This window comes from Glycine soja, chromosome 9 (assembly GCF_004193775.1).
Source record: "Glycine soja cultivar W05 chromosome 9, ASM419377v2, whole genome shotgun sequence".
Lineage (NCBI taxonomy): Eukaryota > Viridiplantae > Streptophyta > Magnoliopsida > Fabales > Fabaceae > Glycine > Glycine soja.
Window position 1 is genome coordinate 36,455,241 of NC_041010.1, and position 16,854 is coordinate 36,472,094.

At 31.7% G+C, this 16,854-nt stretch overlaps 2 protein-coding genes across 6 annotated transcripts; one reads left to right on the top strand and one right to left on the bottom strand.

Moving 5' to 3' along the window:
* Nucleotides 1–3,213: 3,213 nt before the first annotated feature.
* Nucleotides 3,214–7,355, bottom strand: LOC114366953 (peptide chain release factor 1-like). Of its 5 annotated transcripts, none has more exons than XR_003657094.1 (6): nt 6,876–7,355; nt 6,609–6,684; nt 5,106–5,176; nt 4,621–4,702; nt 3,889–4,031; nt 3,214–3,592 (listed from the first exon to the last, which is right to left on the bottom strand). XR_003657094.1 is itself a non-coding variant. In XM_028324007.1 (6 exons), exons 1-6 carry the CDS (start codon nt 6,990–6,992, stop codon nt 4,011–4,013), a joined length of 498 nt encoding a protein of 165 aa, XP_028179808.1. In that variant the 5' UTR covers nt 6,993–7,123; the 3' UTR covers nt 3,214–4,010. The 5 variants fall into 5 exon arrangements, 3 of the variants coding, with proteins under 3 accessions (XP_028179808.1, XP_028179807.1, XP_028179806.1); XM_028324007.1 differs by adding an exon at nt 5,304–5,434 and having other exon boundaries at nt 3,214–4,031; nt 6,876–7,123; XM_028324006.1 differs by lacking the exon at nt 3,889–4,031.
* Nucleotides 7,356–10,181: 2,826 nt separating this feature from the next.
* Nucleotides 10,182–14,880, top strand: LOC114425907 (alpha-ketoglutarate-dependent dioxygenase alkB homolog 6-like). Its single transcript, XM_028392886.1, has 7 exons — nt 10,182–10,289; nt 10,388–10,448; nt 13,049–13,087; nt 13,745–13,857; nt 14,049–14,289; nt 14,404–14,450; nt 14,541–14,880. Exons 1-7 carry the CDS (start codon nt 10,182–10,184, stop codon nt 14,721–14,723), a joined length of 792 nt encoding a protein of 263 aa, XP_028248687.1. The 3' UTR covers nt 14,724–14,880.
* The last annotated feature ends 1,974 nt before the right edge of the window (nt 14,881–16,854 follow it).

Consider the following 16,854-nt stretch of genomic DNA (forward strand, 5'->3'; position numbering starts at 1 on the left):
GAAGTAAATAATTAGCCACAGCCAAAAAGCTTAGATGAGAGTTAATCAAATTAAAGGATTGTCCTCAAGGCTTTTCATTTGTTAAAGATCCAATTGATTGTTATGAATATCATAATTATAACAATAATAAAGTTTGTCTTAGAAGGCTTTCAAGGTTTGAAATTGCATACCCTTTAATGTCATTTTATAAGAGTCAACGAGGGAAAAAGTGGAGGATGGTGGAAGGTGAAAAAGAACCTTATTCTCTTGAGAATATGATTCTGCCGCATCTAACTCTCTTGCCATTCGCAACATACAAAATAATTTTGACTTTGAGAAATCTTTCTTCTCATCCACAGGTTCTCCATATAATTATCATGCAACTTTCATTTTGCTTTTGGTAGGGAAGTTGAAGCCCCACCCACTGGCACATAGATCCAAAGGAGAAAAGTGTTGTTGCAATATTCTATTCTACCAATAATAATCCTATATATGTTTGTGCCTCAAGGTACTGTAGTTTGGTCAGATCAGAATTTCAACCATGAAGTAAAATCAAATGACAACAAATCAAAACAAAACATTAAGTCAAAAGAGAGAAATTCATGAGTTTACTGTTGATGATTGATTAGAGAAGCAGACTCATGGTCACACACAGGACCTTGAGAGGAACAATATGTTATCTGCTAATAATATACTACCAAAGCAAAGGTAGTAAAATAGTTTATGCTATAGACATAAAAGATAGACATCGGTTAAAAAATTAATAAAAGAAATTTTTTTATTGAGATACACAAAATTATATTATTCATAATTTTAATTTTCTCTTATAATCTTTATAATTTTTTCTTTTAGTTTCTTAATGAATGTCTTAAAGACACTAATTAACAAAATCTCAAAAGATAATATAAAATCAAATTACATGGAACAAACCAGGGTTGTAAAACAACCTGACCTTGGTGAGATTGATAGGTCAATTCTCTACTTCACTAATTCAACCGTTGAACTGATTATTTGATAGAAAAAAGGTCAATTCAAGAAAAAGATCAGCAAAAACCAACATATTTCTATTGTTTTAATCAAATTTAAATTAATTTGTTTTCTTGAGTCTTGATACATTGAATTTAAGATAACTATCGTTTCACACACAAAATATGAGTGACATAAAGAAAAGAAAATGGAGTCTTTGATGGTGGAGAAAAACAAGTGAGAAATTAAGAGGAAAAAAGAAATTTGAAAATAGTTACATGGACTAAACATAGAAGATAACTATGTTCAGGGCAAATAAAATTATTCTAAATGTTAAAGTCTTTTCCTTTAAATATTTTAACATAGTTACACGCTCATGACCAAACATATTTTCTGATAAACTCTTAAAAAATAAGCAATTTAATTTTTATAAAAGAAATGAAACAAAAATTGTTAAACTCCTTCAACTTTATTTTTAAAATTCTTATTTTAAATTTTAACTATAAAATTGATTTAAAGAAAATTAGACTTTTTTGTGTAAGACAATAGAGTTTGAATATAAGATTTCATGCCAGATATTTCAATCCCTTACGACTACGCTAAACACAACCTAGAATCATTTTTTTATCATAGGCTTTTATAAAATTATTTAATAAATTTGTCCACTCTTAAATAGACAACTAATATTAAGTCCGGAAGTCTAATTAAATTAATTAAGTGGGATGTATGAATTGTTATAAATTTTCTGTCACTTTTAAGTTATTTTCGATTCTTAGGGATAAATTTTTTACTGTTCATACTTTCTATTTTATTCAATGACCCCTTTTTTGGCTATGCAATATTAAATTAAATCGTCCAATCATCTACAATGTATATGCTGTTGACGGCTAGGAATATCCATGTTATGGAGGATTCCTCGCGTCAATTTCCAACTTGATGGCGTTAAAACAGTATTAAGATTGTGTTGTGCGGCATCAATTTCAGTGACAAATTTCTAATAGTGCACATAATTTTTTTTAAGAAAAATGTTATCTTTCACAATGACACAGACAGTGTTCAATGTGGCTATACGAGAATGGGAAACTATGTATAAATTCATATATTCTCATTGACAAAGCAAAGTCAAGAAACAACAAGATAAGCCAGAATCTCCACAACAGAGAGAAATGGAGAAAAAAAGAATTTCAACTAATTATGACTGATCTACTGTACATTACCACACAACTTTTTTTTTAATATTATTATTTGGTGTTAATCCAAAACAAGTGGTCAGCTATCAGCCTCTGCTTGTGTGGACTCTATATGATGGGAATTTGACCCTGAGAAAGGTAAAAACTGTAAAGTGGGTAATCTATAAATATGAACCAAAGAGTGAAGGAATCACGGTTAGAATGTAATCCATATCCATATCACATCTAAAACCATGGTTTAGGGAACCACATGTTGGCTTCGTAGCAATATCAAATCTCTCTCACGCTCACAGCAATCATCCCTCTAGAAAAAAAGTTTTCTTCCTTTTTTTCATTTTTACATGAACCCTTAATCAATGATTGTAACAGCTGTACCTGGTTAAAGATTAATAAATATTTTTTTTAATAAAAACTAGAAGAACATGTAAAAAAAAATTATTGTAAGAATAAACTAATAATAACACTTTTATATAATTTTTTTTCTTTAAATTTCATAATAAGAACACTTGTTAATATTCTCCAAAGGAAACAGGTTCAAACCATTTTCAACCAAAATATATAATTTACAAAACAGAGAATCGGTAAAACACTTAAGTGGGTCAGTTTGAATAAATTTCTAAATAAGTATTTATAAAAGGAAAAAAAGAAGTAAAATAAATAAAATTTCTTACACTTCAACTCGTGAAAAAAACTAAATCAGAAAGCTTCTGAAAAAGTTCAGATAAATGAATTAATTTTATCTTGTGAAAATAAAAGGATTTATTTTACCTTAATTAGTTTTGGTTTGTCTTACTGAAGAGTTTATCGAAATTAAACCAAGGTGGGGTTCACAAGTCTAAAAGCAACACCATTGTAAAATTGGAAGAGATAAATCCAAGGGGATATGATTACATGTACGTTTCTTATCCAATAAATTGCTGTATATTCATCCTGTTAGTGGATGCCGTTGAGTGTTCGAAGAAATATTATTAGAATCATGAATTACAAGAACAATTTGATATTGGTTCATTGGTTGTTGTAGGAACAAATAAAGAATAAAAGGCACTAAAGTACATACCCTATAAAAAAAATCAAGATATTGATAAATATAGTTTCTTTTAAAATAAAAGCTACAAATATCTGCATCCTGTATCCCACGTTGTCAAACTTAATTTGATGTTTAGTATAAACTAGAAAAAAAGAAACAAAAAAAAAACTGTATACAGAGCCAGAAAATCAAGAAATTAATTTTGTTTAAAAAGATCTACAGAAAAAATGCATCTAAAGGCTGTGATCTAAATGCTCCTTAAGGCACCAGCTTTATTCAACATACTCATTGAGTTCTGTAGAATTTGTTCTCTACAATCTGAAAATTCAGCAACCTTCCCCCTTTCTCCTCACTAGCTTCAGTATTTTTCATTGTCAATCTCAATTCTTTAACGAAGAAAATGCTTCATACAGGTTCAAAGAATTTTTTTCTGCAAATAAAAGAACTCCATATCACAATATGATAAGTCTGAACAGAAAAACACACCACAAAATGACTTATGAAATTACATGTTCTTCAGAATTAACTTGGTCAGCAGTGGAACCATAGGACTAAAATCTATCCTTTCATTTATAAAATAGTCAAGGGCAAAAGTCTGCCACTGGGTCAAGTTTTTAGGGTTGAACTAATGGAATAACTCTAAAATTTAAGAGAACAGTTGTAATAAAATTTCATAATAACCTCCTATCAAGAAAGAAAGTACCCTTTTTACCAGTGTTTAAATACCATTTAAAAGAACACTTAGTAGAAACATAATTTTCCACTATTTGACTAGTTTCTATGCATATTGAAGGTTTTCTCTTTCCTTCTTTACTCCATAACTATGGAGTAGTTCTACTTGAGAACTTCTACTCGAGAGGCTTCATACCCTGTTCATGATCCAAAAAGTAGATTCCCAGTTAGTGTTAGATAAAATAAATATAAAACTTTCTCATGAAGCTGAAAACAAAATATAACAATACTATATAAAAAGGAAATCATTATAGAAGTACTCTTATCTATTTACTTTTTTTGACCATAACAGAAGGACTCTTATCTAATTTGAATGAAGTTTAGTGACTAACATTATAGAATAAGCCAATAGGGAAGCATATATAAGATTTTTTCGCTGTTGGATACCAAATAAAAGATTATGCCTCAAATTTCCAACTGCAAGAACGTAGAGTTTAACAGAACGTAGCCAGTAACCAATTAACTAATTTTAACTATTTTTTACTTTTACTAACAAGGTCTACTATCAAGTAGCAAGGCCTAATAAAGAGCTAAACAGGAGCTTGCCCACTTGATTCCTCAAGCCCCTCCTTTTTTTCCTAATGTAAAAATTTCCTAATTGGGGGTCGAGTGCTAACAGTCCCATCTGAAATTTATTTCATTTTATGTAACTAATTATTAAATAAAGCATTAAGTGATTAGATAAAATACTGCTACTATTACAGAGAATCCATCAGAAGGGTATACCTTCGTTGCCCGCAGATCATTTACTTCCTTTCTAAGTGAATCATCAGATAGGATTAACCGAGACACTGCCCCAGTGGATAACCTGCAATATAATTAATAAACACCAAAACAATTAGAGAACAGTTTGAACAAATTAATAGGTAAGCCAGAAATTAAAATAACCATGTACATACTTAAAAGTATGACAAATTAGTCTAGAATAAAGGGCTGATTATTTCTTGTTAAAATGAGAAGAGTGAAACTACCATGTATCAAATTTCATATCAATAATAAAATTAATATCAAATTTTTGGGCATGCATTCACTAGCAAGTAAAAACAAACTATTCATGTAGATGCAGGTCAAAGATATTTTTTCACCCAAAAGGATTTCTCTAAATAAAAAATTGTAAATCCTGAATGTCATAATCAAAGTAACTAATGAGGTTTCACATGCTCAATTACATCCTAGAGCAGAAAATCATACTTAAAGCATATATCAAATACCCAAGATATTTTGCAGCTTCTGAGACAGACCCCGCAACTGCAAAAATGAGATCCAAAAGAGCTTGCATTCCCTGTTAGAAGGACCATAAGTATATGTAGTTAAGTTGCAACTAGGTTTCTAATTACCTGTAGAGTGATTTCTGTGAGTGAATAAATAAAAAGCATGGGCCAAAGAGGCACATGCCACACACAACATACCGATGCAAACTTTGGGTTATTCGGTCCAATTTGTGGACCATAATCTGGCCCTCTAATGGATGATTTAGGAGGAAGTATCCGAAGAAGCTCTCGAGGTGGTGAATAAGCTTCAAGATCCACTGTTTTCCTGACTAGCTCAAGAAAATAACATACTATCTATAAGCATAAAAGCTGTTTTACTACAGATAAATGACTATTCATCCGAGTGCAAAGTATATTCTGAACATGCATCAGGGGGAAATGCCCTGCCCTTGACACATTATAGTCAAAGTTTGGAACCACAGACCAAACTGGGCAGTTTAATCAGTTAGACTGTGAACCACTTTATACTTGGTTTGATTATCCTTAAATACATTCAAATGGCTCAATCACCACTAATATAACTAGTTGGTTGAACCAATCAAATCGTGACCTTGAGCCACAGCCAGATTGATCTCTGATCAATTTTTAAAACAATGATTCTGGTATGCAATTCAATACAAGAACCAAAAGTAGCCCTTCACTTATTTCACCCCTAATTATCAGCAAAGCCATATTAATTTCAGACTAGGGCAAATTCCTGCATAAACCTAGTGCACACAAGCTCCAATAAAGTATTAACATGTCACTGATTGCCATAGTTACTCAACAAAAAAGTTGCATATACCCTCACTCTAGTCCCTCCTGGTCTTGTATGCTCCACTCTTTTTAATCCCTATTTTTAACTAAAACTTTAAGTCATTTGTCAGTGAAAAGAACTGTGATTTCCAAAATTGGGGACTAAAGTGAGGTTTTGGTACAGGATAATACTTAAAATGGAATTCCTTTCATGTTTTTATGCTATACTTCAAGAGGAGTGCTAGCAATACAATGCCCTTCTAAGTAACACACTCTATTATTATTATTATTGGTTAAAATTTATTAGAAATTCCAAAATCACGAGTGAAGTTCATTAAATAAGTAACAGAACCCACAAAATTTTGTGATTTCCAATAAATTTTGGCAAATAATAAAGTGTGTGATGCAGTGTCATACGGTAGTATATTGCTAACATTTCTCATTATCCAATTAAAATTGAAATTGCACCTCAGTAACTCGCACAATAGGAACAACACCAAAAGCTTGTCCGTCGGTAAAACCAAAATAACAAACCAAAGTGAGGGTTTACTCATACTTTGCTAGAGAACTCAATTTGGGTGCAGCGGTCTTACGCAATAATTAGTCAATGAACATATTCATTATTCATTATGTAAATTGAAATATGACAAAAGAAACAAGGAAGGAGCGAGTCAAATGAGAACAACAAGCAAACAATGAAAGAAACACCTTTGAGAGCAATAAGAGAGCGAAGGAGATTAATCGCGGAAGCTCGGTTCTTGTGCTGGGAGCGGTCTTCTGAAGCCTAAACAACAATAACAACAACAACATCAGAGTTATACGGTTGACGGGAGAAGGAAAGAGGGAGAGGTTGTGGGTTCGAAACTAACATCCTAACAAAAACTAAAAACTAGCATTTGTCGATAAAAAAACAAAAAACAAAAACAACTACCCCATGATGAGAAATGAAGCAAGATGAGATTTTGAGAGTGAAACCTGAGCAATGATTCCAGAGGGTAGGTGTTTGAGGCGCACTGCGGATTCACGCTTGTTACGGTGCTGACCACCTCGCTCTGCCGCATGAGCTCCTCGTCCGAGAGGTTCAGGTAGCATTTTTCTGAACCCTCAATGGTTTCGCTGAGGGTGGTGTAATTAGAGCACCATAAGTGGGTGTAGTTAGTAATTCTCGTTGTTGGAGGAAGTGAGATTGGAATTGGATGAGTGCTGAGGAAGGGAAAGGGTGGTTGCGAGTGGCGAAATGGATGGTGGTGTGAGAGTGAAATGACCGTTTTGTTGAGTCGGAGTGTGAGGATGAGACTTGGTTTGAAGAGGGTTTTGTATGCCATTGCTAGACTCTCTCTCCTTCTCGGGGGCTCAGTGACACGACACTACACTTCAGAGTTCGAACTCCAAACAGAGCATGCTCTGTTCTTGTAAGCTCAACAATGGTTTGCTGCATATTCAGCCACACCTTTGTTTTAGATTTTGATTTTTAATTGATTTTTAAAAAATTAATGTTGTCAAAATTGCTTTTAGTTTTAGGAGAATTAAGAAAGAAAATTAAAACCTGTATCCTTATTATGGTTCTTCGTAGAATAGCTCAGTTGCCAATGCAAATTAAGTTTGTGAGAAAAAAAGAAGAATTTAACTTCGATCCTTTCATCATATATTCTTAGAAAGGAATAAAAAAATTAAAAAGAAATATTTAAATTAAAATAATATACTAAAAATTCAGGACCCACATTAAATAGTGAAAAAAATTTCTTCTTTCTCACCAATTTTAAAGTATAATTAAATCTCAAATCGAAAATTAGACTCATTTGTTTGATTTAGATGACTGAAATTTATGAGAATATTTGGGATCTCATTAGAGAGCCAAAGACCCTATTTAAGGTTGTTATCAAAAAAGATTTTTTTTCCAATTAAGGAGCAAGTTGATAAAGAAATGGCATTGAAGATTGAGGAGCTCTCTACTTCCTTTTCTTTTCATTTTTTGAAAGAAAAAAAATGAAATGGAGAGTGACTTTTCTCAAAAGTTAAGGGTGAGTTTGAATGCGGAATGGAATAAAAGAAAAAATAATTGAGAAGAAATATTTAAGTTAAAGTAGCATAATAAATGTATGAGACCACATGAAATTTTGAATTTTTTTCCTTTCTTACCTATTTAATTAACATCACAATTGAAAATAGGAGAAACATTATGTGATAAAATAATCATTATTTTTTTGTGTTTGTCACACTTTGCTTCATTCCTTCATGCAATGACATATAATATGAATATCATTACTTCTTGGAAACCCGAAAGAAACCCTTGAGAGCCATAACCTTCCTCACCAAAAACATACATCCACTCCAATTCCCCACTCACCATGGTAAGGGCCTCCATCTTTTTCTTTTCTCTTATTCTTTATTTCTTTAGGTTTTTATTTTTTCAATCTTGGCTTGTTTAAATTTATGATCATTTCTAACTCTAACTTAAATTTACGTTAGTTTTTGTAAATTTGTGGTGCAATGCATGCTTAGTCTCTCCCTTTCTCTCTCACACCCCGCTTGACGCTCAATAGATTTGTCTCTACTTATTTTCATTTCCAACATATTTTAATTGGATTGCACTAATATTTAAATCCCTTAGAAGAAATTGAGAACTTGACTAGTAGTTTTCAAATGAATGAATGCGATAAAATAGAGAAATATAAAATTTGACATTCATTTATTTTCAACATATTTTAATTGGATTGCACTGGTATTATATTTGTTATGCTAACATGCTAGATCATATGCTATTTTTTAAATTAGTTGTCTAATACAATATTGGCAATAGTTGCTCTTTTTCATAGCTAGTTCATTGTAATGATTTCTTTGGAGATTGTATATGTTTCCATGTTAAGACCACTAAAGCAAACACTTAATATCTTATTTAGCTTCTATGCACCATTGAATATCTTGTTTATTTACATAGAATGGTTGTTCATTTACTAGTGATTGTTGTTGTTATCTTGGTATAGTTGCATATTTCAACTAAACATTCCTCACTAACTTTGGTTGTAGGATGTTCTCTTATTAACTTAGATTTGTATATTTAATTTGATCTTTAAGGAGTAATACATCAAATGTGATGTCATTCTTCTTCTTGTGGACCTATATAATAAATGTAATCTAATAATGGTGTCTATTTGTTAGGATAGATGCTAAATATTTGGTTTAGCTTTTCTGTATCTTTGAATACTTGTTCTATGCATCTTTAAATATGTTGTAATTCAATTTAGTTTGATTCTTTTGATCAGCCTTAGATTTAACATGTGTTTAGAAAATCATTATCCTCAACTCAATGATATTGATCTCAATATTTGGTTTAATTTGTTTTTTTATATAGGTCTAATTTAGTTTCTATGCACCTTTAAATATGTCATAGTTCAATTCAATTTGTTGTGGTCAACCCTAGATTTAACATGTGTGATACACACCTTTAAATGTATTTTAAATAATAACATAGTTTAAATATTTTTTCGTCCTCGTAATTTAGTATTTTTTTTCTTTCATTTTTGTCCTTGCAATTGTTTTTCTTTTTAGTTCTTATAAAATGTGTTTGTTTTATTTTTCGTCTTTAAATCACTTTAGATAACACATTTTCTACTATTTAAAATACTTTTTTTTACTATTTAAAGTGTTATCTAAAGCGCTTTAAAGACAAAAAATAAAATAAATAAATTTTGCAAGGACTTAAACAATTTTTTTTCAAGGACAAAAATGAAAAAAGAATACTAAATTGGAGGGAAAAATATTTAAGCCTAATAACATTATAATATTTTTCACAACAAAATTTATTTAATTTTTTTCATAACATATTTTTTTTGAGTTTTTTTTCAAAACATTAACATTCTCCTTAAAGTCGATTTATGTAGACAAAATGTTTTTGATTTTATTATTTTATTATATCACTTTTATTTAATTATAAGCACAAATTATAAAAAAAATACAATTCAATACCAAATCAGATATTTTTTATTTTTATTTTTTATTGCACTTGTGTCAAAGTTGTGCAATTTTTCACTTCACCCACCTTCCAAGCTCGAACGACCATCTCCTCACCGTCGTGTCTCTCCGCCGCTGCCACCACACCTTCGACAGCCCCAACAGGTTCTCTCTGTCTCTCTCTTTCTCTCAAATTATAAAACCCATTAATCCCTTTTTGCAAATAATTAAATATATAACATTTTAATTGTTAAACACCGTTGTGATAAAATTTATCTTCTCCCTATTTTCTTTTTGGATGACATTGAAAATTCTTGAATTCTCAGAGTGATGGAAGAAAAAGTGAAATTGGCTCATTACAAATTTGGGTCTTTGCCAGCTCTATTTTATGTTCCTGACTTCATCACAGACAGTGACCAAAACCTTCTTCTCAACAACGTAGTACTCACTCCCATTTTGTTTCTCACTGGTCTATGTAATGTTTATGTTAGTTGTTAGATTTTATTTTAAATAACTATTTTTCTACTTGTTGTTAGATTTATGGAGCCCCTGCATCAAAGTGGAAGATGTTGAAGAATAGAAGGCTACAAAATTGGGGTATGATTCATCACTTTATGATGCAATCCTACCCCGCAAAGACATTGGATAGAAGACTCCAAGTAGATTGGGCCAAAGATGCAAGAGAAGGCCCTAGGGTTCTCATGAGCCTTAGGAGAGGTTTTAGGCCCATGGGCTAAGTATGAGCCCACTTATCTTTGTACATATTAGATTATGATTTTATTATTTTTTGTCCTTATATTTAGGGTTCCATAATGTAGGTAGGGTACCCTAGAAATATAGGATTTTTCAGCCCTTGTATCTTAGGGCACCTAGACTAGTTTTTGTATTAGGGGTAGTTTTGTAATTTTACATGCATTAAGTGAATATTTGATGTGCATGTTGGGAAATAAATTTAATTGAATTGGGAGAAGTCCAATCCAATTAAATTTTAGAGGGGGAGGAGAACATTTGTTTTCTACACCTCATTGTCACATCATATAGTCACACTTTGTGCATGTCCTTCATGTTTTACATGTCTCATGACACCTAAGCACACTTAATGGAGAATCTTGGACTTGATCTTGGATTAGTGGGCTAAACCATAACTGAAATTCACTAATCATAATTAGTGAAATTTTGGCTCCCCAAATTCAATTTCAAATTCAAGTGAAATTTGAATAGAAATTCAAATTTCCCTCCAATTTTGTATGACACTTAGGCTATAAATAAAGGTCATGTGTGTGCATTTTTTAAACTTTGATCATTTGAGAATTACACTTCAAAGTTCAAACCTCATTTGAGGCACAAAATTTCATGCTCTTTCTCCCTCCACTCATCTTCTCCTACCTTCAAGTTCTTATCCATGGCATCTTATGGTGGTGAGCTTCTTCTTAACTCATTTTCTCCTTGAAGTGGCGTCTCCTCTCAAGGAGAAAATAAGTTAAGAAGAAGCTCACCACCATAAGAAACCATGGATAAGAACTTGAAGGTAGGAGAAGATGAGTGGAGGGAGAAGGAGAGAAGGAGCACAAAATTTTGTGCCTCAAATAAGGTCTGAACTTTGAAGTGTAATTCTCAAATGATCAAAGTTTAAAAAATGCACACACATGACCTTTATTTGTAGCCTAAGTGTCACACAAAATTGGAGGGAAATTTGAATTTCTATTCAAATTTCACTTGAATTTGAAATTGAATTTGTGGAGCCAAAATTTCACTAATAATGATTAGTGAATTTAAGTTATGGTTCAGTCCACTAATCCAAGATTAAGTCCAAGATTCTCCATTAAGTGTGCTTATGTGTCATGAGACATGTAAAGCATGAAGGACATGCACCTATATGATGTGGCAATGGGGTGTAGAAAACAAATGCTCACATCCCCCTCTAAAATTTAATTGGATTGAGCTTCTCCCAATTCAATTAAATTTATTTCCCAACATGCACATCAAATATTCACTTAATGCATATAAAATTACAAAACTATCTCTAATACAAAAACTAGTCTAGGTGCCCTAAAATACAAGGGCTGAAAAATTCTACATTTCTATGGTATCCTACCTACATTATGGAGCCCTAAATATAAGGACAACAAATAATGAAATCATAATCTAATATGTACAAAGATAAGTGGACTCATACTTAGCCCATAGGTCCGAAATTTTCTCTAAGACTCATAAGAACCCTAAGGTCTTTTCTTGCATCTTTGGCCCAATCTACTTGGAGTCTTCTATCCAATGTCCTTGCAGGGTAGGATTGCATCACTTTATAATTTCTTTTGTTCTTTTTTTCCCCTTTGTTTGTGTTGAATATACAAAATTCAAATACTCGAAATTTTGGAAAGTTGGGATTTGAGAGAGAATTGAAGCATGTAAAAAAAATGAAATGGGGAACTGAACTTGCCTTATAAGTATTATCATTCCAATCTTTGTTGTTTTAGGGGAGTTGACATGATTTATGATAGAATGTTATGGCATTGTTTGATCTATGTAGTTATTGTCATGTCTTATGAATGGATACTCCTAAATCGCGTTGTGGCACTTGTACCAGGTATGCACTTGGTACATTTATTGGGTATACATGGTTATGTATCCAATACTTACATATCTCTTAAGTACAAATTAGTCCATGTATAACCATGTTTTATTGCTAAGTTGTTTGGTTTGTTTCTGAATAAAACAAATTGCTACTTCATTCAAAACTTGTGCCTTTTTTAAATATTTATGCTTACTTGAGATAGAATATTATGAAGATGGTATTTATATTTTGATTTTAATACTTTTTTGTTTATGTTTTTATATTTCTATATGATATATCCTCAGTACTTTAGTTTTAGAAATTATGTACCTTGGCACTCATATTTGTATCTATACTGGAACTATTGCCTGTATCCATTCACCACAATTCATAAGACTGTGTTTGAATACACCTCAAGACACGTTGAATGCCAATGACTAGTGAGAGTAAGGTTGGTGTTCAACGTGCCTCGGAAAGAGGAAATCGCATGCTGAAGACACTCTAAATAATTTGAACATGCACATGTCAAGAATATTTATATGTTTCCCCTCATACAATGAATCGATTATTGAGATTTAGCTACTTTGAAGTGGAAATTTCCTTCTTATTGATGTCAATTTGTTTTTCTGGTCATTGTTGACTTCAGGTGGTGTCGTCCATGAGAAGGGCCTTTTACCTCAAGTTTGTAAGTGAGGAAATCTGCACTTCTTTTACTATCTAAATATGTTATCTACATGAATACATTTGATGTTTTTATTGGATGCGAGAAACCTCTATGCTCTAGGAGCTATCCTTATCCCCCTGCATTTTGATAGTTTCAAAAAGTGACCACTGAGCTGTAATGTTATGTCAATCTTTTAGTTACTTTTGCTTTGCCCTTTTTATGTATCTGCTGCAAGATGATAAGAATTTGCACACCAGAAATATTAGGGTAATTTTAGTAGATTTTGTCAATTCACTTCCTATTGTTTTAGACTCGTTGTCTTTGTTGTTGTTAGATACTTCTGTCATCATCTTAGTTCAGTATGTGGATCAGTGGATAGAATTATTTTGTTGTTGTCTTTGTAGTTTGTATATGTTTTCAAGTCTATTTCTGTAACTTTTCTCCTTTGGATTGTTATCATTGTTCTGCACTTGATTATTTTTTAAATTGACCCAACAGTGAAACAGGGGAATATATAATATTAATGTGTTAATAAGGTTGGTCTCCTGCTAGTAATTTTTGTTTTTGTTTTGTATTTTTTTTCATATGCTGCTAACGTATCAATTATATATATATATATATATATATATATATATATATATATATATATATATATATATATATATATATATCTTGCAGTGCCTCCATGGTTAACAAATCTCACACAAAAAATATATGAAGAATCTGGGCTATTCCCATCAGCACTCAATCATGTTCTTATCAATGAATACCTACCTAACCAAGGCATAATGGTTTGTCCAAATCCACTACCTTGCTTCTGGTCATTTATTTGCACTTCCTTTTGTAGATTGTGTAATATTTCATTGTTAATTGTTTATTATTAATCTTTTATGTTTATATGATGATCAGCTGATCACAAGTGAGCTCTACAATACATTTTTGTGTATGTTACTATTTTTCAATGAAGTTTTTTATTCTACAGCCACACCAGGATGGTCCTGCCTATTTTCCAGTAGTAGCTATTCTATCACTTGGATCTCCCGTTGTCATGGACTTCACTCCCCATGCAAGATTCAAACAGGATTTCGAAGAGGATATTAACAAAGATTTGGATGGAGGAACTTTTGAGATTGGGAAAGATAAGTGGTTTGATGGACACCATCAATTCTCCATTTTACTGGTGCCTCGCAGCTTACTGATCTTTAAGGACAAGGCATACTCAGGTTATTCTCAACTTCTATAGTAAACCCTTGTATAAAGCTATATAATAAATTTATGAACATTAACCTCTTCTGTTCTTAACTAATTTTTTTGTCACATTCTGCACGTGATTACAGATTACTTGCATGGTATAAAAGATTGTGCAGTACATTGCTATGATGGGGTAAGGCTACAGATTGCTAAAACTGTTTTTGCCCAAAATAATTCATTGGCATGTCTGTGTTTCTCATGCATCACAATATTTCCTTTTTAGGCTGTGAATGAAGCTGAAGCTTTGAAACACAAGGAATCAAATGGAGACTTGTTTAGCTCAGAGGATGATGCATTGGAAACAGTAGGAAAGGAAGAATATAAAAATATATCAAGAACATCCTATAGAGTTTCATTGACTTGTCGATTGGTACCAAAAGTTCACAAAAATTTGTTTAGGTTTTGAAATTATATATTTTATTCCATCCCCATTCCATCTAAAGTTCAACTGTAATCTCTTCTGTTTTTTTTTTCTGCTTCCTTGGGGGTTTTCTTACATTATCATCTTTAGGCTATGTTTAGATATATAATGCTGAGTGGAATGGAATAGTTATAATTTTATTTTTTTTTTGTTTGATGTAATTTAAAAAAAAAACTAGTTCCACCCCATATCCCAGAGACAGAGAGGGAAAGAAAAGGGAGGGGGAGGGGATATTGGATGGAATGAAAAGATTCCATTCTATTCTATCTTATTTTAAATCCAAACAATTGAAACTAACATCATTACACTCCACTCAACTCTTTTCCTTTGCATCAATCCAAAAACAGTCTTGGAGTAGTTTGGTTAAATTTATTGTGGAGAAATAATTACTTGTTACATCTAACTTTCTGAAAGAGCTTTTGAAAAATAAACTATTATTTATGCATAATAATTAAGTCAGACCAAACATTAGACTTCACTCAGCAAGCCAGCTTAATAGATTTGTGAGGATTTGATTTTATAGTGCATATACTCAGAGTAGGCAACGTTGTGCACCCAACAATTAATGCGAAGTGGCAAAAAAGCCCTTTACTTAAAATTTAAAAAAGCTCTTCTCTCCCTCTCCTTGTCCGTACGTTCTACGCGTTCCTCTTCTTCGTTCTTCGATTCAGCTTCTCCCCGCGCCGCTGTCGTTTGTGCCGCCAATCACTGCCACCACTGTCGTCTTCGTCCTCGCCTTCGTCGTAAGTCTCTGCTTTTCATTCTATGGGATTGTTCCATAGCCATTACCAGGATTGGGAGATATTAAGGATCCGCCAAGGCAATTCATATGACTTATACGGATTACCAATTCGTATAATTGTTTTTATTTTTAATTTATTAATTAATAAAAAAAATAGAATATGTTATTAATTCAAAAATAATTTAATAATTTAGTTGTTATAATATTTATATAACAAATAAATATTGTTGTATATTTTTAATATATATTCATTTAATTAACTAAATTTGTTTTTTGAAGTTGGTTTTTAATAAATAATTAATTTATGATTTTTGTTTAAGCAATTTAATTATATTTTATATTTGAAATAGTTATTTGTAAAATATTTAAATATCATTGATTCCAAATTTTTATAAGTATATATTGTTTAACAAGAAAATCTATAGTTGTAAATGACAAATTTTTTCATTGATATAGTGATATAAATATTTTACACTAATAGTAATAAATATTTATATAAATAGTATTTGGAAGTATAAAAAAATACTCATTTATTGGAAATTAAAAAATTTGTAGTAAGATTTTTATCATATATTTAAGTTTACTAGAATTAGTAATGTGCAGGCTATAAATATTTAACAAAAAATTGTATATTGATTTATGAATATATAAAAGTATTAAAAAAGTTAAATAAAAAATTAGTAAATATATATTTATGAAAGTGAACTATTATTTGAATGATGACATTATTTGTTATGACTGTTTAAATGTGCAAATTATGGTTAGAACCAAAGGATTGTGTTGGGCTTTAGGCAGGGTTATAGGAAGAGCCTTATGGAGATAAATTAGTGGTGATGCGGATGAAGCCCATCAGCGGCGAAGGCACACAACATCTGCATGTAGGCAACAGGAAGCTGCGATTATTGCTGAAGATGTTGAGCATGTGGATCATGCAGCTGATAAGGTCTATGAACAGCTTGAAGAGGCAATTGTTGATGATGTAGTTGTTGATGCCCGAGGTTTTTCAAGCGGGTCCCACAATACGTCAGTTTTGATGGACTATGTTCATCATGTGGCTGTGACAATTTGGAATGGATAGGTATTTATATTTTTAAATAAATAATATTTTCATAACTATTTCTTATTGAAGTTGAAATGATTTAAACTTTTATTTTCAGGAACATCCTGAGTTGAAGTTGCCCTCCCGTAGAAGGAAGGTAGAGAAATTTGGTAGGCCTGCTCCAGAGATTGAAAGTTTGGTGATTGCCACATGATTAAGTCCTTTGATTGCATGTTCCTTGGACACTGGTGACAGGAGACTTATATTTGCTTTTGCGGAGAGGTGACATAAGGAAACTAGTAGTTTCCATCTTCCAGTAGGAGAGGTTACTATCA